Raw genomic sequence first — 21139 nt, forward strand, 5'->3', positions numbered from 1 at the left:
TGGACCAGTCCCAGAGCCCTGCCGCCCCGGAACGGCGGAGCGGGTCGATGCGGGGTGCGGGTGCCCCCGGGACGGCTCGGCGGGGCGGGGGACACACACACACACACACACACGGCACCGCCGCCGACATGCGAGGGGAGAATTCCTCAATGGCGCTGGCCACGCCCACTCCCGGGGGGTGGGGCTCACGGCGACCCTAAGCCCCGCCCCCCGCGCGCACGTGTGGAAGCCCCGCCGCTGGTTCCCTCCGGCTGGCCACGCCCCCCTCGGCGTTCGATTGGCTGCCCGGGCGGCGGCGGGCGGGGAGCGGGCGGGGCGAGGCGCGCGGCGGGCGGGCTCCTCCCACGTGCGGCGGCGCGGCGCGGCGCGAGCACACATCCCGCACGTAGCCGGCGTGTTAATCGCGGTGGGGCCATCTGTCGCCGCGGTCCATTTACCGGGTGGCAGCTACCGGGCGCGGTCCCCGCACGGCACCTGGAGGGTTCCCGCACGCCGCTCGGGCTCCGGTAGCGGCAGCACCAGCATCGCGGAGCCGCGGCAGCACCGCCGCCGCGGAGCGCGCAGCCCAGCCCAAAGTTTTGCCTCAGCCTCGCCCGGCCCCGCACCCCCCCCGCGGAGCCCTTGCCCGGCTCGGCCTGGAGCCGGCGGCGGCCCGGCCGGCATCGCCTCCCGACGCGGGGGCCGGCAGGGTAGCGTCGCCGCCCGTCCCCGCAGCGCCATGCCGCTGGGGCACATCATGAGGCTGGACCTGGAGAGGATCGCCCTGGAGTACGTCGTGCCCTGCCTGCACGACATCGGCTTCTGCTACCTGGATAACTTCCTGGGGGAGGTGGTGGGGGACTGCGTGCTGGAGCGGGTGAAGCGGATGCACCGCGACGGGGAGCTGGCCGACGGGCAGCTGGCCGGCCCCAGCCGCGGCGTCGCCAAGCGGCATCTCCGCGGCGACCAGATCAAGTGGATCGGGGGCACGGAGGAGGGCTGCGAGGCCATCAACTTCCTCCTCACGCTGATAGACCGGCTGGTGATGTACTGCGGGAGCCGGCTCGGCAAGTACTACGTGAAGGAGCGATCCAAGGTAAGGGGGCCCGCCCGCCCCCCGGCATCGGCTCCCGGCCGGACCGACCCGCCTGGCAGCTGCTGGTGGGACCTGGCGGAAAAGTTTCCACGGGCTCCCACCCCCCCACCCCGTGTCTCCTCCTCGCTCTCCGCGGGTGTCTGTGGCGCAGGCAGCCCCGCTGGGCTGTCCCCTCAGCACGGCTCCGGGTGGCGGAGGCGCCGGGGGATGCCCGCGACGGGCAGCCGCTCTCCAGCCCTTGCCGGCGGCGGGCGGCTGCGAAGGTCTCGCTTAAAAGGCGGCAGCGGGGCTGCTCTCCCGCCGCGGGTCCCTCGCCCCGCCGGTGCCGGCAGCGCTTCGGGGCGGCGCACCGCCGTGCCCCGTGCGGGGTCTTCGCCGGCCTCCTCGGTTGCCGGTCCGCGGCCAGGTCCTTGCCTCCGCCACCGGGCATCGCTTGGCAGACCACCGGCGGGCTGCAGGCGGCACCCCGCTCGCCGGCGGGGGGGCCGGACCCCGGCTGCCCCCCGCGGGTGGCTGCCGCTCGCCCCAGCTGCGGAGAGAGGGGACGGCCTTAACCGTGACTTTCCTTTGGAGGATTGTTTCAGGTGGAGGGAAAAGCTCCTTATCCCCCCTCCCTGCGCACGTACCCGGCTCGGATCCGATTATTTGTTTGTTTGCGCCCATGTGATAGTGTTAGCCAAAGTAGTTTTGGTGGTCCAGCTTGAAGAGGCCTTCGTGATTGTATTGAGTATGCGGCACAAAGTAAGGGATGCTCAGTTTTGAGCACAGCAAACTTTTTGTTTTTTGAAGGGGTGAGGTTTTTTTTTTTTCCCTAGGCTTTCTTGCTCAGAAATGGAGAGGGCACTTCTATTGTAGGACACCTGTATTATAGGCTTCTTTCCCAATGAAGTTTATTTGCACTTGCAATGTCATTACTTCACTTTGGGGTAACTTGGTTTTTCTTTCCTTGTCTGCTTTGCTGTGGCAGAGTGGACTGGTTTGGAACTAAGTTTGCTTCACTGTCCCGAATGCTGTGAAAATGCTCCCATTTCTTTGTTTCTGACTTGAATTCTATAATATATAGCACATTTTCAAAACATCTACTTCTTCTAGAGATATGCCAGGAATATAAAGAATTAAACTTTAAAAAAAGTTACGAAAGTGAAAACTTAGGCATTTCTTTTGGTCCTAACTTGCCCTGAACTAAGAGGATGTGTGAGTGGTCCTGAGATTTTATATATATATATATATATTTTTTTTTTCCCCGGAAACTGAAGAAAACAGTATGGTGATGTTTACCAGTTGCTTGGGATCACCTTAAAACCTGTGCATGTTCCACCTTCCCCCCCCCCCCCCCCCCGCACTTCCACACAGTGGTGGGAATAATAAAAGGTTGAAACGTTGCTCCTGTGCATAGCTCCACTGAACTACTGATCATTAGTTCAGTTAAAGCTTGGGTAGATTTGGTTTAAAATGTGAGTAGACTGGATTTCAGTTATTCCTGGTGGGAGCCTGGTGTTAGGAGGTATAAATAACCATCTGCTTTGGCATGCCTTTAAGGTCATCCTAGTTCTTTCTCTGGGTGACTTCTGTTTGCCTGATTACTGATGAAAGTGCATTGCTGGCCACCTGTAGGGGGGAAAAACAGGAGCTTATGTTAAAGTTGGACTGGAGTGAAAGGAGGTGGTCTAGCATTTGTACGAGATACTTGCAGAAAGTCAACTGAATGCCTGAAGGCTGTTGGCACTAGCTGGGGTGAAGGGTCTTTTGGGGAGTGACCTTGGGTTGTAGAGATAATTTTAAAACTTACTTGTAGTGTTCTTGCAGTCATTTTTGTACAAATAGTAATAACAGACAGGGCAGAACTTGTTTTATAAATAGATACCAAGCTACTTGCTATAAAGAGATACTTTTGGCCCGTGTTCTTGAGTGTGGAAAGTGTCACACTCTGAACAGTGCATGGAAGTGCTACACAACAGTCCAGGACTCAAAGGGACTCAATATTGTTTGTAAAACTAAATGCAGAGGAATTTCCATCAGAAATTAATAGTAACCAATCCCTTATTATTATAATAAGTACCATGGATATGTGAGGCCCTGAAATAACAGCTGCCATCTGTAACTGAGATGTGGGACGCCTTCAGCAGGAAGATTATTCCTGTGACTAATCAACTGACTACAACAGCGCATGCAGGTTCCCACGTCACCTATAGACATTTCCCTTCCACCATTAAACCTGCGAATTTTGCTTTTCTTCTAAAATTTGATGAATGTTTACACAAAAATCCCAAATTTGTAGACATAAACAGATGCCCAGAAAACTTCCATGGCTTAATATTTGGAGGGGTGTGGGGTGTTTCTGAGCAACTGGACCAGAACTTCTTAGCTGGACATGTGCTATTGTAATTTCCTGTTTTGGAATATAGGTATTAGATGGGGCTAAGAGTCCAGAGCAGTTTGAAAGTGTAAGCCTTTGGCTACATGGTAACCCCTCTTGTCATGGAAATGAATTTATGTAATGTCAGCCTCACGATTCTTTAGAGGTTTATGCTTTTAAAACAATAGCATGACTTTAATCTTCAGCCTAAGTGTTGGAAGAGAGGGAGAGATTTGCTTAGTAAATGAACTTCTGTCAGCTTACTGTCTGCTTTGTGTGATGTGCTTCATGGTTTTTTTTGTAGCTACACAAACATACGAAGACAAGAATGACTTTAGTCCAATAAAGGAAGCTATCCTTGTAGCTACATGAGAGAAATAAGTCAGGATTTTGCTGTTTCCAAATGACTTCCAACAGCATTAACAGAAAGTTAAGATTGCATCAAAGAGAACAGATGGAGGTAAAATTTTACAAGGGTACTGGGTACTCTTAAGAGCTGTTGATTGACATTTGAGGGCTGATAATGAAATGTAACCTTTCATCTTTGCAGACCAGTGATCCAAATCTATCTTTAGAATAAGTCATATTTTAAAATATTAGCTGACATGGTTAAATCAAAATAACCAGGTAACATTCTTCTAAAGGTCTCTTCTGTTGACAGACTCAATGCACTGCTTGTTGGCTTCTGTATTCTCCTCAACTAGAGTTTACATTTTCTAGTAAAATAAAGCCACGATTCCCCTTTCGTAGTAGGTAAATAGCTAAGGATCTCACCGAGGCATCGTTGACCCAGGTTGAGTCCTCTCCTCAGTGTGAGAAGATTCACATCCTTGTGCAGAGGGACGCTCTGGCCTGAGGACAGAGGTCAGTCTGGTTTTGAGGACCTGTCTCTACTCTGCTAAAGCTTTGACGCTTGGTGGAGAAGAACTGGCCGGGTCGTTTGCGCTGGGAAGTGAGGCCACAATTCGGTCTCCGTGGCCAGTCCCCTGGAGTGCCCCCAGGTCAGGTGGTGCTCCGGGGACCGTGGGTGAAAGGGTGATGTGCTGGAGCTTCTGACTCCTCGGGTCCCAAAGGGTTCATTGGGCTTTGTGGGGGCTTGAGGAGATGGTGGAGATAGTGCTGTCTGTAAAAATGTTTGAGCCTACTCGCAAATAAATATTGCTTAGTTGTGGGGGTGGCACAGGGGCCTGCCATGTATTGTAAAATTTTCCAGGGGGGCAATTGCAAAACTTTGTAGGTGGTGAAATGTCTGCCCTGTAGAAAAGTAATCCCTGTATTATAAATAAATCAAAGCAACGACATTAAAAAAAACCTCCCCAAAACACGGCAGGAAAATATTCCAGAAGAGAAGCCACTTGAGAAATTTCTCATTCAAGACATAAGAAAGGATTTTTTACTTTTCTTTGAAGTTAGAAGCTGCAGATGTGCCAGGTGCTGTGGAGTTTGGGATATCTGTCCCTTTGGCCACCTCAGCTGCTGGGGAGCCCGGCATCCTGGAAGGCCATCCTGTGGGGAGGCAGTGGACAGGGGCTGGCAGGAACCGGGTGTGGAAATGTAAAAGAGATGTTTGCAGCAGGATGCCTGGGTAGCTGATCTGCTGCTGAGAGGCTGTAGCTATTTCCCCTTTCACGTTTTGCCCCTGCTGGAGAAGGGCACCTCTCCCGTGGTCAGGCAGGGTCCCAGAGGGATGCCATCAGCACCTGCTGCCCTGCGCCACCTCGGCTGCGTCAGCGCTTGACGTTCTGCCAGCGGGCCGTGTTGGTCCTCACGGGCGAGGGGTGGAAGGTACTTTGATCTGTCGTGGCTGCGCCCTGCGTGGACTCTGCACCCCGGTCCTGACAGCAGCGTGTCCCACTGCGAGTCACTGGTACCCCCTTGCGTGCCGTCAGGGGTTGAAATCCATGTGGGGGCTGCCTCTGGGGGACCTCGAGCTCATCTTGCGCCTGCTGGACACCAGTGAGTCCCACTGGTTAGAAAATAAGGCAAGAAGTTATTATCTGAAGAGCTGACCTGTGTTGAAGGAAGCCCATGACTGATGTTTTTATCTCAGAACCCAACTGCTTGCATTCGGTGTCAAGTATATGGCCTGAGGTTTAAAAAAAAAAAAAAAGTTTTCAATATGAGACTAATGAATTTAGATGTCCCTGTGGGACGTTAACCCTCTTGAAAACTTGCTTCAAAATCTCTGTGGGCCTTTCACTTTTTTTTTTTTATGGGATGTTTTCTGCATCCGTCGCTTGTAGCCATGACACCTCCCTGCTCAGCCCACCCTGGTGGGCCCCCTCTGACTGTCGCAGGAGAAGCAGGTCTTTTGTGGTGCCACTTCATGGCTAGCCAGCGTTTGCTGAAAACCAGAGCGGGTCCTTTTGCCTACCTACTGTGCGATGGGGTGTTCTTAGGTAGGCTTTGAAACATGGTCTGTCTAGCAGGTTGTTCCTGAGGGTTGAAGAAATGCACGAAATGTCACAGTCTTGGGTTGAGTGGTTTTACCAAGTCCCTCATAACTCAGGTAATGAGGTGAGGTATTTTTGCTTTTATGAATGAAGACAGAAAAGTTCTGTTGTATAGCATTCAAAGTCTATACTTTGCAATTAAAACAGAGTGAAATGCTGCATTTTCTGATTTGAGATGTGGATGTAAGGAGCAGGATAACAGAAGACTGGCTATAGAGCTGAAGAGCAGTACTGCCTGTAGAAATATACTGGTTTATTATGTGTTACAAATGATTTTTGATACTTGCATAGCAGCATGCCTTGCAATTAGTTTACAATGGGAGGTCTGATGAATACCACCATCCAGAAGAAATATGCATAATTTCCCTTTCTTCTAATCAAATGCACATGTTCTGGCATAATGGGTAAGTTCAAATCTGTTCTTCTGGCCAGCTGCCGGCAGAGTCCAGAGCCACTGGAACTGTAAATACAACAGACAAGTCGTTTTATGATATCAGACTGAGGAATTCAGCATTGGCACAGATCCTAGAGTGGTTGCTTTGGCTTGATGTCAAAGCTGATGTTTATATCTGTGTTTGTCAAGCAAGATTAGTTAGCCTGGTTAATTATACACAGGAATGTATAATTTTTACTTGACAATCAGAGCATTAAATGAGTATAAACCTGGGAATATTAGCTCTTGTTTTTGTTCTTCATCAAATTATTCTCAATGACTTTTTGAAACTTTCAAAAGATACTACTCTGAAAGAGGCACTTGGAGAATCTTTCAGATTGCTTCTTCACTCAGCAGGGACAGGGTACTGGAGAAATGGGTCAGTATTTTACAGGCAGTGATGCATGTATCTGTAAGGGGGTTCAGAAGCATGGGGAGTCTCTATGGAATGGTGTTTGAGCTCCTACTTGGGTGTTGAAGTTACAAGCAGCTTGAATTCGTTACCTGTTACGTGTCATCACTCTTAAGAACCTGGCTGTAGTGCATTGGTAGATCTATTCCATGGTAGGCAGTGGAAAAAACGTGCCATTCTTCAGTGTGTGTTACACCAGAGCCTTTGGCAGCCAGGTGGTTGCGATTGGTCCTCCTTTCCCTCCTTGTGGAGGAGAAGTCTAACCACCCAGCGACCTTTCTTACACTGCGTTAGGAGCCCGTCCATGTGCTTTACAGTCGTAGTGGCAGAGGAAGGCAGAAGGTGGCTAATCCTGTAAGAGAAGGGAAGTAAGTCTGAGCTCTCAGGCAACGTGAAGAGCAGAGTGGTCTGTTTATCCTGAGTTTGTGCACGTGTTTGTGGCATCAGGGCAGGTTACTTGACTTTTTTTCACGTTGTCTGTGGTTTTGCAGTCCAGCAGTGCTTCATGAGTCTTATTAGACTCTGGAGTTACACAATGATGGCAAAGCAGGGAAGTTTTCCGCAATCTGTCCCATAGTGGTAGTGCATTTTCCTCAGTACCTTCTTATCCATTGCCATGACCGCTCTGGTACCAGTCCTTCCCAGCACCACTACGTCAGCTCCCAAAGCCAGAGACTTGCAGCAATAGCCCTCCTGGTGTGCCTGCCAATATCCCTATTACTTGCAATCCCTAAGTAAGTATGTGCCTCTCAGTTTGTTTTTGTGCGAGGGCTCATTGCTTGTTAAATGTCAGTGTAAACCTTCCACAGCCGTGTGGGGAAGGACGCTGTAATACAGGTGGCATTAATGCCTCTGGGTACGGGGAGTGTTTGTCCTTTGGACTGGCGGGGGTGTGTACGGCATTGCAAGGCTCGGTATCCTTGGGAGAGCCACCGGGGAAAACAGCAAGATTCAGAGTTCAGTGCCCCCTCCCGCTGAGCTGGCATTTTGGGAGGGAGAGGAGCTGGTCCTTGCCATTAATATTGGTACACAGCCTTTTCCCAAAGGTAATTATTAATGAATAATTCAGTTCATTACAGCTTACTGCTAATAACAGTATATGTTTAAATGGAGATGCATTGATGCTTATGACACTGACACAGGGCAGCAGATACACAGTAAAAATGAACTTGTTTCTTTGCATTAAGGATTCCAGCTGTCTGTGTTGATCCCAGTGTCTTTATTTGATTTCATGGTAAACTCTTCTTTCTTTGACTTACAAACTTATCTGGATGGTGGCTCAATGTAATACAGCCTTACCCTGCATGTTGCTTCCCAAGCAATTTGCTTGATTTGGTATGTGGAAGTGTCTTCTCCCTCCTCTTTCTCCTGTGCCGCACAGATATTTTTTACCTTTTTTTTTTTTTTTTTTCCCCTGGGTTGATGGGGATGTTCAACAGTGTCTGTACTCCCTCAGCAATTCCTTTCTGTATGTGTAAGGGGTGGGATAGGGGAAGAAGATAAAACCAAAATGACCCGAAGATGAATGCATTTTTAATCAGATGAAATCTTAATGTTTGCTGAACAGGCTGGACACACTTGGAATAAATCAATACTTTTATCAAATGTTTCAAGATGACTTTTACAAAGTCAAAGTACTTTTTTTTTTTTTTTAAGGCATTAACTTTTTAAAAATTTTTCTCCTGCTCCTGTTTCAATCGGATTGCCTTTTCCTGTTGTGTAATAGGTCAAGGGCAAGTGGTCCTTTGGCACCTGTGGGCCACATAGTGCTCATCGATCTTGCAGTGGATGGCTCGTGAGAATGAGGGTCAGGAAAGGAAGCCTGCGAGTAAGTGTTGCCGGTTTTAGATTTATGGAGAAGGAGGATGTGTGCATACCAACTCGAGGGAATTTGAAGCCCTGGGTTGGATTTTGCATGACTGTAATCCTTCTGTCACAAAGCTGAAGACTGAAACAACACTGTTAGAAAGCTGCCAGCAACACAAGACTCCCTAAGCTTCCGTGAAAAGGTTTTATTGGATTAGCAGAGGAGCTCTTGGGTAGAGGTGTTTTGGGAACTGCTTCTGGTACCTGAGCCTAGGGCAGCTGATGGCCCCCATGGTGGGCTCCAGGGTGAATAACTGATGCATTGGCACAGACTGTGGTAGGACTTTACAAAAGACCTTGATGCATGACATTACATAGCAATTTGTTTTGAACCTTCTATTGCTTTGAAAAGGGATGACAGGGAGTTGGTCAGAAAAGCAAGAAGATCGTCTCTCTAGCTGTTCAGGCAATGAGGTGAAGGAAGAAAACAGATGGAGGAGGCTCATGCCAAGTAGACTATCTATCTCCTATTGTTTAAACTATTCACAGCCATGTCATCCCATCAGCACACCACTCCTGACCGTTCCTGCAAGTGATTTGGAGGGAGCCATAAGCCCCATTTCCCCTCCGTCACTCACTCACACGTAGGCATCTACTGTCTCTCAGTGACAGAAAGGAGCTTTTCCCTACAGTCATTTTTCTCTTGTCATTGTGTCCTGATAAGATTAGTAGACAAAGAAACTTAGTGCCACCATGCAAAGCACTTAATAGAAAGCGGTTGATTAAACAAGCTCCTTGTTGCTCTGATTTTTCACAAATAACGTGATGCAATAGATTTTGCTGACCATAATCGTTCCATGCAGGCTTACTAGATGTCCATGCCACCAGCCACCCAGTTTAAAACGAATAGTATAAATTGCAGGAGTACAGCATATCACACTGTCTGCACAGACTGGAAACATTTTGTCCAAAGATTTGTCAGCTGGAGATGGCAGGGTAGTGGTGTCTTTTGCCAAACATCAGGGAATTGCATCCTTGTTTGTAGCAAAAAGATAACCATTTTGAGTCTCGTATATATCTAGTTCATATGAATTCTTTGGTCACAATAGACTCTTTTCTGTGCTTTCTTTTTGGACCTGAAAATCCAAACAAGAAATGTTCGCACTTTTCTTTTCTGTAAATAATAATAATAATTAATCATTGCTTATGTCTTCTTGCACTGTAATTTTTTAATACAAATTGATAAGGCAAATGCTTTTAAGGTTTTGGCCCCAGTTCAGCAATTCACTTAAGTACTTTTTTTAAAAAGCTCTTTCAAATCAATGGGACTAAAGCACATCTTTTGGTGCTTGGGTTGGACTATGCTAGAGTATGTTTACCAAACTTCAGGAAAAGTTGCAGTGATTTCTTGTGCCGTCCCCAGTCTTTGGCTACATTTTGTCTTAGATTTGAAATATGGTCCATCTTTTACATGGTGTCTTGGGAGGGAGCAAGGAGCCTTACTTGATGGAAGTTATAGATATCGGTTATGATTTTTATCTGACCTTTGCAATTGAGTGTCTTGTGGCAAACCTGTCTTACACCATTAAGGGTAGCAGTTATTCCAGTAATGCATGCAGGGAGATGGGTGCTAGTCAGTGCAGGTTGGGGAACGCCACCCTGAATGGGAAAAACCTGGGATGCGGGGCACTGTTGGACAATGGGCTCCGAGGTGGTGGATGCCAGCATGGAGCCTCCCAACTCCATGGGACTCCCAAGGCTCCAGGGAGCGATGAAAGTCCTCTTGCACAGAGTCCCTTGCTGGACCATGCAAGTAGAAAAAATATGTAAAATTTGGGGAGGAGATATTTAAAAAAAAAAAAAAAAAAAGGGAGGTGGGGTGGGTGGGAAGTGTCAATTAGTCCTCAACTTGCCTGTTCCTAGATTGTTAACAGTCTTAGGGTGTTGTGCTTGCTGCTGAAGACTGTATGTGCAACTGCACCTTCTGATTTCACATAGGGAATCTGGTAGAAGTGGTTTGAGAAGCGGAAAAAGGAGAAGCTTCACTGTACATGCTGTAAAATGTCCTGCTGTTAAGGCATATAAACCATGGCATATGACTAGATGTGCACAAACAGAACGGGGTTCCCCAGGATGTATGGATAACTCTGCTCTTTACAGTATTCACCGATCTTTCCACTTCACTAAATTAACTTGTCCTCCGTCTTCCGTTGTCTGTGGAGCATGTGCGTGGTGTCTCTGAAGCAGGCCAACAGGAAGGGTCACAGCCTGGTTAACTGTTTTACAAACTTCCTCTTCACGGAGGAGCAATGAGAGGATTTGTGAATGCTGGTCCTCGTTGCCAAATTTACTATAATTCAGCATTTGATGGTGGTCAAATGCTGAACTGCCGAGGCTGTGCATTTTACCATTATATTTCTCAGTGCAAAACTTGATGTCTAACTGATGACCTAAAGGTTCAGTGCCAGTCTGACACTCACTGTGGTAATTTCTTGTCAAGTACGAAAGTGTAGTTGACTTTTCTTGTTTGTTTCTTTCTTTACACTTACCTAAGATGTCTGCAACTGAAACAGACACCATTTTTTTTTCTTTCTTAGTTTACTTTTGGTGGTGCTTGGTTAAAAGCCTGTTTCACTGCTCACCATCCATAGAAGCTGTTGCTGCTAATTATGAGCTGTATTAGTACAATGTCTTGGCTGCAGTTAGGAAAGGCACTGGTTGTGCCAGTGGTGACTGTAGCTATGGGCAGAATGAGTACCTTCTTCACCCCCGCGCCTCAGTATGCGGATATACCCCTATAGCTCTGACTTGCCATCACGTATCTGTGCTGCGTTCCCCACTGCAGAGAAGCTCTTGTGCCCCACACCTCCATCAAAGCCAGCTGCAGCCGCTCACCAAGGGGTCTCTTACCCAACCCTGACATGCCTGTGCAGCCACCGTCTCTCGTCTCCATCCCAGGGAACGGGAGAGACAGGGATGAGAGCTGCTTCCTCTGGCTGCCCAACCAGCTGGCACCCTGGGAGAGCAGCCCCCGGCCAACCTCCAGCTTGGCTCACCCCCAGCCGCCCCTGCGGTGGCTCCGAGTACATGCTGCACTCCTCACACTGGCTGCCAGAGAGGAAAGGTTTTGGAGAGGAAGAGGAAAAAGGAGGGAACAGAGCCAGAAAGACCACTCCAGGCTTTCTGCATCCTCAGGAAGCATCCTGAACCCACACCAGAGAGACCACCTCCCTGCTCAACGGTTGCTGTGCTTCCTGCAAAAACTGCCTTAAATGCTGAAGAATGTTACTACTTTAAGGCCCAGTCCTGAACTGGCTCTTGAGAAACCTGCCAAGGGCTGTTGCTTCAGTGAGTTGTGGTGGGAATGGCTGGGTGAGGCTCCAGAGGGGAGTGCAGGGAAGCAGAGCAGCAGGCGTGAAGGGGCCGAGGGAAGGTGGGGAGGGAGCTCCTCAGACATGGCCGTGTCTCTCTGCAGGGCCACCGCCCTGGCCGGCGAGTCAAAGGCTGTGGCAGCGGCCGCAAGGCAGCCAGCCTTGTAGGGTCAGTCCCTTCTGTCGGGTGGTGGCAGCATAAATCCGCGGGAGAGGCTTGACCAGTGGAAAAGGAGAAGTGGGAATTCAGCAGCCTGTGTTGAAATGCGGAGTCCGATGTTGCCCCGCAGCTGGGTTTCGGGCCAGGCTTCCTTCTCTGAGAGCCTTTGTGACTAGCTTTAAGGTGTGCAAATGTAAGACTGGAGCTCAGTTTGTTGTGTGCATACATATCTGGTTTTAAGCACGCTTGCTTTCTTCAGAGTTGCCTAGTTCCTGTCTACACACATCTTACTGCTGCAGGTACAGGCTGTGTAGATGGTGGGGAGGGCAGGCACCACAACACTTAGAAAGATTTTTTTTTTTTTATTTTCTCCCCCCAAATACATTTTTATTGCCTAACCTTAGAACAGGTGTATAACTATATTATTACAAAATTGCCTGGAATCTGAATAACTTGTTTCCCTTCGTGTGTGGAAAGATGCTGTGTCACTCTATACGCAGTCATCGCCTTTAATTGCACCCGCACTAGAGAGATTGTGCTGTTGCAACGTACACATGTAGTCAGAGCAGTACAACTTTATGTGCAGGCGGAGCCTTAGAGGTAAAGAGAACACGCCTTGTCTAAGCATAGCAGAAATTATTTCTGATGGTAATTTATTATCGGTAACTTTGAGTTCTATCCATAAGTATTCATGTACACAAAACCCTCTGCAGGAATAATTGTACTGTTAGCTGGGCGAGGTCCTCTGAAAAGGTGTGGGGGGGGTGTGAGTGAGGCGGCTGCCTTCCAAAGTTAACATAGCAGATAACTGGTCTCATCAATTAGCCTTAATTTGGTGCTACTGCTGTGATAACAAACACTTGAGAACCATTCTTCTCTCTGTTTATGTAGTGCAGTAATGTCTCAGCAGCCTCAGAAGTCCAGACGGCTCAGACAGTTTTGGGGAGGATGTTTGGGGTACCCGCCAAGTGTGATGACGTTAATCTGAACCTTGCCTCCCATCTCTGTCAGGGGAGGGAGACTTCCACTGAACCAAAGGGGATAAAAAAACCCCCATCTCCCCGGCGGGAGCGTGCGAGGCCACGAGAGGTGTCCCAAGGAGGGACCATGCTGCACGGTTTGGGCTTCCCTGTCCCTTGGCACATCTGCTTTGAGGTTTTGGCTTGTCACCTCCTCTGCCTGCGAGTGCCTCCTGTGAGCCTCTGAAGGGGAACATTCACAGGAAGCGTTTTGGGTGTTGTGTACCCTGTGTGATCTGATAAAAAATCTTGTGGGCAGCATTGCTCACTCACCCTGGGCCCACAGGCTAAAAATAAATAAGGGTAAAAAAAGGGATGTTGGCCAGCTCGGGCAACTCCGACACCAGCAAAACACAGTTTGCCTGTCTTGTGGCCGTCTCTCCTGACCTTTATTAACGTACCCACAAGAGCATCAAAATATGTAGAGTACTTTAAATGTTGCAGGAAAAAAAAAAAGTGGTGTAATCTTCTGGGTGATTACTAGCAGAATTGAAAAGGTCGTAAGTGCTGACAAAGAATGAAAGGCTGGAATATCTAAGGAACTGTGAAATTATCTTTCTGCCACACAGATGAGGATATTCCGCAGAGGATGCCTGTGCTGGTTACCATGCCTTTGATTCCCTGCTGAGAACCTGAACATACAGGGATGGTCCTTACAGATTTCCTTAATGAGCCTGCACTTACTTACGAATTTGCTTTTCTGCAGGGGTGGCGCTTGTCACCGTGTCCCCTGGGACTCATTACAGGGGACGCTTTCTCTATCCGCATTGATTGCTTGCGATACTTTCTCGTTAGTGCAGATCGTCCAGGTTTGGCTCTTGGGGGGAGAAGAGGGGACTGAAAGAGTTTTCTGGTGATGAAAGAGGGCTTCAAGCACAGGCAAAAATAATCCTAAAATTTAATTAAACAGAGCATTTTTTTTTGTGTTGTGTGTGGTTTTTTTTTTTTTTTTAAAGTGTGGGAAATAAGCGTGTGTGTGCAGGAGGGGGAGGGAGAGCAGTAAGAACCAGAAGAGAGAAGCGCCTTGAGCATCTGCGTGCTGCAAGCGTGGGTTTCCCCCTCTTCCCTCCACAGCGTCTCTGTGAAGTGTTCTCTGGAGTGAAGTTTGCGTTCGGTGGCCGATGGCCTCACGCTCCGCACGTAGCGCTGTCGTTAAGCCATCATCTCGCTGGCCTGACGCCAGGGCTCCGCCGCCCAGGGGCGGCCCGTCTCACTGAACTGAAGCAGCCTTTATTGATACATTGATGGACTGCACATGTTTGCAGCTGCTAATTGGAGGCTTAATCTGAATATCCTTGGCTGCACTAACCCACTGGCAATAGCCTTTTGAATTTCGGGTCCTGCCGTGATGGCACGCCTGCTCCTCGCAGCACAGTAATCTCTTCGGAAACTGTGTTGTCTCTGTGTGCGTGCAAAGCACAACGACTGAAGCCTAACACGTAGTTTTAGGTCAGAGGAGGATGCAAAATAAAAATCTCACCTGATTTTACCATTGCAGCAGATGGGAGAGGCACTGAGGAACTGGAGAAAAGTGTTAATTGACATAAATGCAGAAATATGTAGATTAATTGAACAAACAGGGAAGGAGGAGGCTAATACTTTTCATTATCAGAAGAGACAACGATGCTCGCTGCAAGGATAGTCGTGATCCCATGGCAATTCTAGATTTGTTTCCTCAAATTTCAGTATTATGTTTTCTCCTGGCCAAGCCCAGAGGCTGAACGCAGAGAACTTGGGTCGTGGTCTGACAGCAAAAAGTTATTTTACTTGGCTTTAAAGAAAAAAAAAATTAAAAAAAAAAAAATATAGTGTTGTAGACAGTATCCAGAGGAAGATAAATGTCTGTGACTCTTTTGCCTGGGAAACCACAAGTCAGATTTCTCTCCTCGGAACCCTGGAGGACTTCTCCCTCGGTCGGCTCCTTTCTCGGTTTCCTGAATTGCCTCTTCACTTTAGAATCCCAGGAAGTATCCAGCTGCCGGGACAGCTCAACAAAACTCACCACTGTCTCCAAAGCTTGGTTCGCTAATGCTCCCTGTTCTCTTGGCAGTCGCAGACGGCCTCTGCCGACACGAGGCATGGCTGTTCCATGCCTTCCCACTTCACAGTGGCACTGCCTTGGCAGCCAGCTTGAACTTGAAGGGCATCCAGATTTATCTCTAAGTGGGTGTTCTGCTAAGAAAAGAAAAAAATAGTCACAAGCTGAAGCTGTCCTTCACATTAATAGGACTCTTCAGGCCATGAAGAATTAAATTTTGTTGCCAATCATTAGAAAAGCTTCCTAAGCCCCATCACAGATTCATTTAATAGGGAGCTCATTTTTAAAGCAGTGTCAGTCTGTGATCTGTCTTCCTTACAGGCAGATTCCATAAGATTTGAAAGCTTATTAGGGGCTCCTTGCACTACCACTAGATAACGTGCTGGTTATCAGCAGCCGTGTGGCATGGAGATAATCCATGAACAGAGCTTTCATGGATAGTTCTTTGTTTCTACCCTTAGTTCTAGAAGAAATTTAATAATCAGGAACAGTTTTCCATCTTAGGGTAATTAGAATAATATCAGGTAATAATAGCCTTTTGGTTGATAAGCAAAGGTAAACCAGTGTCTTTGCATCTTTTTCCTGTAGATGACAGCAGTAGTCTTTCCCACAATTCCCACTCTCAGGCTGTTCCTCAAAAAAATTTCCAAAATGTGCCTCTGTGCACCTGAAAACAATAATCAAGCTACAATGATGCATATGAAAAACCAAATCAAATAAAAAGGGAGAGATGAGGTTTCCAGTCCTTGGAAAATCTGAATCTGATGATCAAGGTTGCATACATACAGGGAAAGTATCAGACCACCTGGCTAAAACGCTGTCCACGGAAAATGGGATTTTTGTACAATTATAAATACTTGCCCAGCAGGAAGGTATTTAAAAAAAAAGAAAAGCAAGGAGCAAAAGTAGCTGTGATCATGTCAGTCTGCCCAAGATATAGTGCTCTAGAGATGAGTCACCTGCTGGTACAGGGTCCTATCAGTCTTTCATATCTTGTTTGCTGTGGCTTGTTTGGTCCTTCAGTAGGCGCTTGTCACCTGCATCCAAGGTACCTTCATTGTGTAGGACCACTTCTGCAAGCTAATGAGGGAAGTATTCAGCAAACTGTGCTTGTAGCTGAGTTTGTGGAGCTTGATCTGCTTTGTGTTTCGTCAAAGAAGGTAACTGCCCCAGGGTTTTTATGGTTATTTCTGTTGGCTTTTTTGCCTTTTAGATGTCTTCTGTATGGCTTTGGTTTAGGCCTCTGTATGAAGTTGAAAGGTGAAGTGAAAAGGTGCAGGTGTCTTGCCCTGCCAAACCCTAGCACTTTCCCCAGTGTTTCTTAATTTCTAAAAATAGTCTCCTTCCTCACACAGCCTTTCCCCTCTCTTGCCTCCGTGTCGGAGCAAGAAGCCGATCAACAAGGAGGTGGCTAGGCTTAGCTCTGTAAATCCAACAGCTGTTTGATTGAAGACTGATAATCAAGTTATGGGTGAGGAAATGAGGAGCTGGTTTCTCACGCAATACTGCCACTGAAGCCCATTTCATGTTTTGCATGACTGAAGCGGGGAGGTTTTTACCCCCTCTTGGGTGAAGAGTGGCAATTCCCTTTCCGACAGGCACTAAACTAATGTTTCTGATATTTTTTTGGGGTGTTTTAACATAATTTTCCTCCCTCTGTTCCCTCCCATCTCTACAGACTGTTAAATTAGACCGATTTTCCTAGTTCAAGCTTCAGTATTGGAGCTGAGTGTTTTAACTTTCATAAATTCAAACAAACTAATATTTAATAATGTTCATGAATATTTTATTCTTAACTATTATAAGCTACATGGTAGAAAACACTTGGGCGCAATTGGGTGCAACAAGAAAGTACTTAAGAAACATCCCGTTGCGCCTGTGTGTCAGACAAGCCTCAACTGAGAATCTCTTGTCTTTGATCATGAAATGTCAGACTACTCATGTTCTTTTAATGTAGAGCAAGCTGTGTGCCTTTCCCTTTCTGGCTCTACAGACTGCACGCGTCTACAAACTAAAATCAGGTTGAGTACAGTATGCACTCAGACCTAAGTCAATCAAATGAGTCCTGGTAGTCCTCATTTCCTAAACTCTGGTCAAGTGATTTTTTTTTTTTTTGTTCGTGCTCCAGTTCAGGACTAAGAACCACATATTGGGACTGAAATTTCGGAAACTGGGAAGTATGCAGCCAAATAAAAACGTTTCTGAAAGCTGCAGTGGCTATAGCACCGTTAATTCTTAATAATACCTTGGTTTTCTAGGTAACCATCATAGTGATACCTCAGATCAGTATTGCTTTGTGTCTATATAGTACCTTTCATTAAATCGACAAGTAATATCTGAATTTAACTATTTGATGTATAAGCTGTATGCAGAGATCATCTACGCTAGAGATCAAAAGCAGCGGCTGTTCGACAATATACAGGACAAATCTGGTGCAGAAAATGGAAAAGCATGCTGTCTAGTCCTTTTAGCTTAATCTGCAAGGGCGGTTGGTGTTGGCAGGATAGAGTTACGCAGGTCAGAATGTTTTTTTTGTTGGTTGCAAAGGTCATACGAGTTCTGAGAGGAAAATACAGGATGAGTATAGGGTTACAATACCACCTATACAGGCTGCACTAGGAGTACACTGGGGCCCTGGCTTGGTGCTAGCAGACACGGAGAACATCTCCTGACCTGCTGTCATCTCTGCTTCCTGTTAGGCAGTCTTCGTTTCCACTTACGAGCATCTTCTAGCTGAGGTATTCTCCGAAGCTTTTTGTTCCAAGTACCAGTCCGCTCCAGCGCTGCCTGTTTTATGAAATGTAGCAGAATGATGCCTCACAGCATGGTCCTGGCTATCAGCTAAGGGAATTTGTTTTTCTCCCCTTGCTAGAAGCACGGGGAGGCAGGGAAAAATCCTCTCTGTGGAACCGTTGTTTTTTTTTTTTTTTATCTGCCTCCAAACTTAGCTGGTGTCTTGCAGTTTGACTTGCAGATTTGTCTGGCTGACTTGAGCGTAATACTTAAAAACTGAATGATGAATAACTTATTTTTGCGAGCTTCTGTGCAACGCGGAGTTTACTGATGATTCCTGGCTCCTTACTAAAGCTGGTAATTACTGCTTGTTTAACTGGTGGTTGATTTGCACCCTCTTGGGAAACCTAACACCTCTGAAAACGACAGTGCGGAAACTGCAGTCTTGATGATTTGCTTTTCATTTTCCAAGTTTTGTAGGCTTTAATTTACGACTGTCGACTAGACCACCAGAGCATTGGTCCTTAAAGTATGGTGTGCGTGTGTGCCACTGCAAAGGCATGCATCTGTATATCGGAGTTTTTAACTGTTCAGCTGTTGTTTAAGACAAACTCCTCTATTTTAACTTAAAATGGGGGGGGGGAGTGTTGCTGAAATTTACTTCCATGGGGAAGTTAAGCCAACTAACAGCCATTGTAATGGATTGTATTGCAAAAAAAAAAGGAAAAGGTTAGGTACGTTCCTGTTCATTACTGCCTGCTATAGCTAGTTTAGGTTTGGACTTGGTTAATGAAGGGAGATGCTTCCGGAAACGGAGTGAGCTCTTCTGGACGCAAAAGCTGAAAAAGTATAGGAAATATTTTTTACTGACACTCCACTTGCCCACCTAGTAAATGGTTTGATTATTAAAATCCAGCCTCCGGCTTTTGTAGCCAGCCTGTGCACTAAATTGGCCAATACCGGTGTTCACCAATTACCGAAATTAAGTCTAGGTCACGCATCTCATCTCCTGTTTCTTGTTTGCTTTGAACGAATCCAAAAGTAGTGCTAACAGCTGGAATCCCTGCTGAGGCCAGCTTGATCTGCTCTGGAGCTGCTCCAGCCAGAGCTCTGATAAAGCTTGATATCGTTTCAACAGGCTCTAGGAGGACCAGAATGATTTCCCTTCATTGTTTAAGGTTTCATTCAAATATTCGCCTTGCCAGGAAAAAGGATATTTCACTTCTGCTTTTCTCCCTTCGCTGCTACTGCTGCTAGAAAACTTTTTTTTTTTCCTCTTTTCTTAAAGTTAAGCTAGAATGTGGCCAATGCTTTTGGATTCTGTGGGAATTGTTCTACTTCTTCATCCCCAGGGACTCTGTGCGTTGTGGTTGCGAAAGGTGCATGCTGTAAATAAATAAATAATGCATCAATGTCTTGGAGTCAAAGCGCATGTTCTGCTAAGAGAACATATTATGTGGGGGAGGCCAGGGAGAACTTTGGCCTCCTGCCCAGATTTCGGTAGTAAGGAAAGCACCTAAATCCCTTTAAGGATCTGGCCTGCAGTCTATTGTTCTTCAGCAGCTTTTTGATTGTGGCATTAAAAAATAGTAGTAATATTGGATTGATTTTTAGGCATTTCAGTGCTCTTGGAGTAATGTCTGCTCTCCAAAGAGAGACTTCCATAATTTTGTGTTGGATGTCGACTTAAAAATGAGGTATTATCAGTCAATAAAGCTTTATTCCCACTGTGCATCATCCCTCTGGTATGATTAGCAGAGCTCCATCAAGGCAGGGCTCGCGCCGGTGGTGTAGCCGCACATCCTCTGGGCAGCAGCTCCGCTGGCTCCAGAGATGAGATGAGCCCCTGGCGCATCCCTCCTCCCTGCCTGTCTGCTGCCATCCCTCTCCCCTCTCCCCTCTCCCCTCTCCCCTCTCCCCTCTCCCCTCTCCCTCTCCCGGCTGATAGTGAAAGGTTAAGTTCAGCTGTGGAGCTGTTTGTAACAGCAGAATGACAACAGGACAGACAGAACCTATGGCAAGGCATCTAGGAAAGTGCCAGGCATGATGGAAGAGGGCTTATTACTGGGAATTAAAGGTACGCACTCTTGTTCAGCATAATCTCCTGCCGCAGCGGGCCACCAGCCCCAAAGCAGCTGTGGCCTGAGGTGTTGGGGCGAGGAGCGGGTTCTGGTGACTTACTGCTGCCTGCAGGTACTGTTCTGCTGGTGCTTGTGGGGAGGAAGGAAAGTCGATTCATACGTGACTTGAAATGCAGAGCAGTATTTCTGCAGCTGTATGTGTATACCCATCCTAACCTGGCTGACTCCTGTAAGTAGACTTTTGTTCTTGGTCAAGAGCATCCATTGTGCTGCTGGTGGCAACTTCTGTGCCAGTGTTTGTTGGCACGATAAAATTACCTTTGTAATTAAAGCAACGTGTGCTATACTTTAGATGGTTATGTGTCCCATGAGAAAAACATGGCTTTAGCATGTGCTAGGAAGCAGAAAACAAGACCTCTGTTCCTGGCTAAAAATTTCAATTGCTCTTGGTAAAGCCTATACTGTCAGTCTTCAGTGTTATCAGCTGTGCTTGGCAGGTTACTGGGGGCAGGTCAGGCAAGTGGTGCACAATCACATCCTCATTCTGTGGGACAAACATGTGCAATACTCTTGTATCCAAACTTAAGATGTTATGGTCTGGATGGATGGAAAACTAAATGGGTAAAAAACCTGGTTGGATGGTTGGGCTTGGAGGGCGTTGGTTAATCAGTTGTATTTATTATTCCTAGAAGCTGATAACAAATGGAGCACTATGGACCTGTTAACTGCCTTTATCAGTAACCCGAAGCAGATGATGGAGTGCATGCTCATCAAGCGTGGAGATGACCTCAAAGTGAGGGGGACTAGTTGATGCACTCAAGGGCAGGGCTGCCACCTAAAGGGACACAGATGGGCTGGAGAAACAGGGCAATGGCAACCTCTATAAAAAGGACAAATGTGAAGTCCAGCCCCTGGGAAGGAAGAGCCCCTTGCAGCAGTGCATGCTGGGGGCTGCCAGGCTGGGGAGCGGCTCTGCTCCACAGGGGAGCCTGGGGACCCTGATGGTCTTGGTGGGCAGTGAGCTGAACATGAGCCTGCAGTGTGCCCCTGCACAACGGCATCCAGGACAACAATCACAGGAGCACAGCCAGTAGGTTGAAGGGAGAGATTATTGCCCTCTCCCCAGCCCCAGGGAGAGCACATCTAGATACTGCGTCCACTTTTCCAACCGAACTTAGCCCATCATCTCCCGTCACTCTTGC

At 47.4% G+C, this 21139-nt stretch overlaps 1 protein-coding gene across 1 annotated transcript in view; it reads left to right on the top strand.

Annotated features, from left to right (window-relative positions):
- Window positions 1-581: 581 nt before the first annotated feature.
- EGLN3 (egl-9 family hypoxia inducible factor 3) overlaps window positions 582-21139 on the top strand; it is a 30467-nt gene continuing 9909 nt past the window's right edge. The window contains exon 1 of the mRNA XM_054200663.1: window positions 582-1075. Coding sequence (XP_054056638.1) covers window positions 719-1075 — 357 coding nt within the window. The 5' untranslated portion in view covers window positions 582-718. The remainder of the gene's footprint in view (window positions 1076-21139) is intronic.

This window comes from Rissa tridactyla, chromosome 4 (genome assembly GCF_028500815.1).
Source record: "Rissa tridactyla isolate bRisTri1 chromosome 4, bRisTri1.patW.cur.20221130, whole genome shotgun sequence".
NCBI classification, from domain to species: Eukaryota; Metazoa; Chordata; class Aves; order Charadriiformes; family Laridae; genus Rissa; species Rissa tridactyla.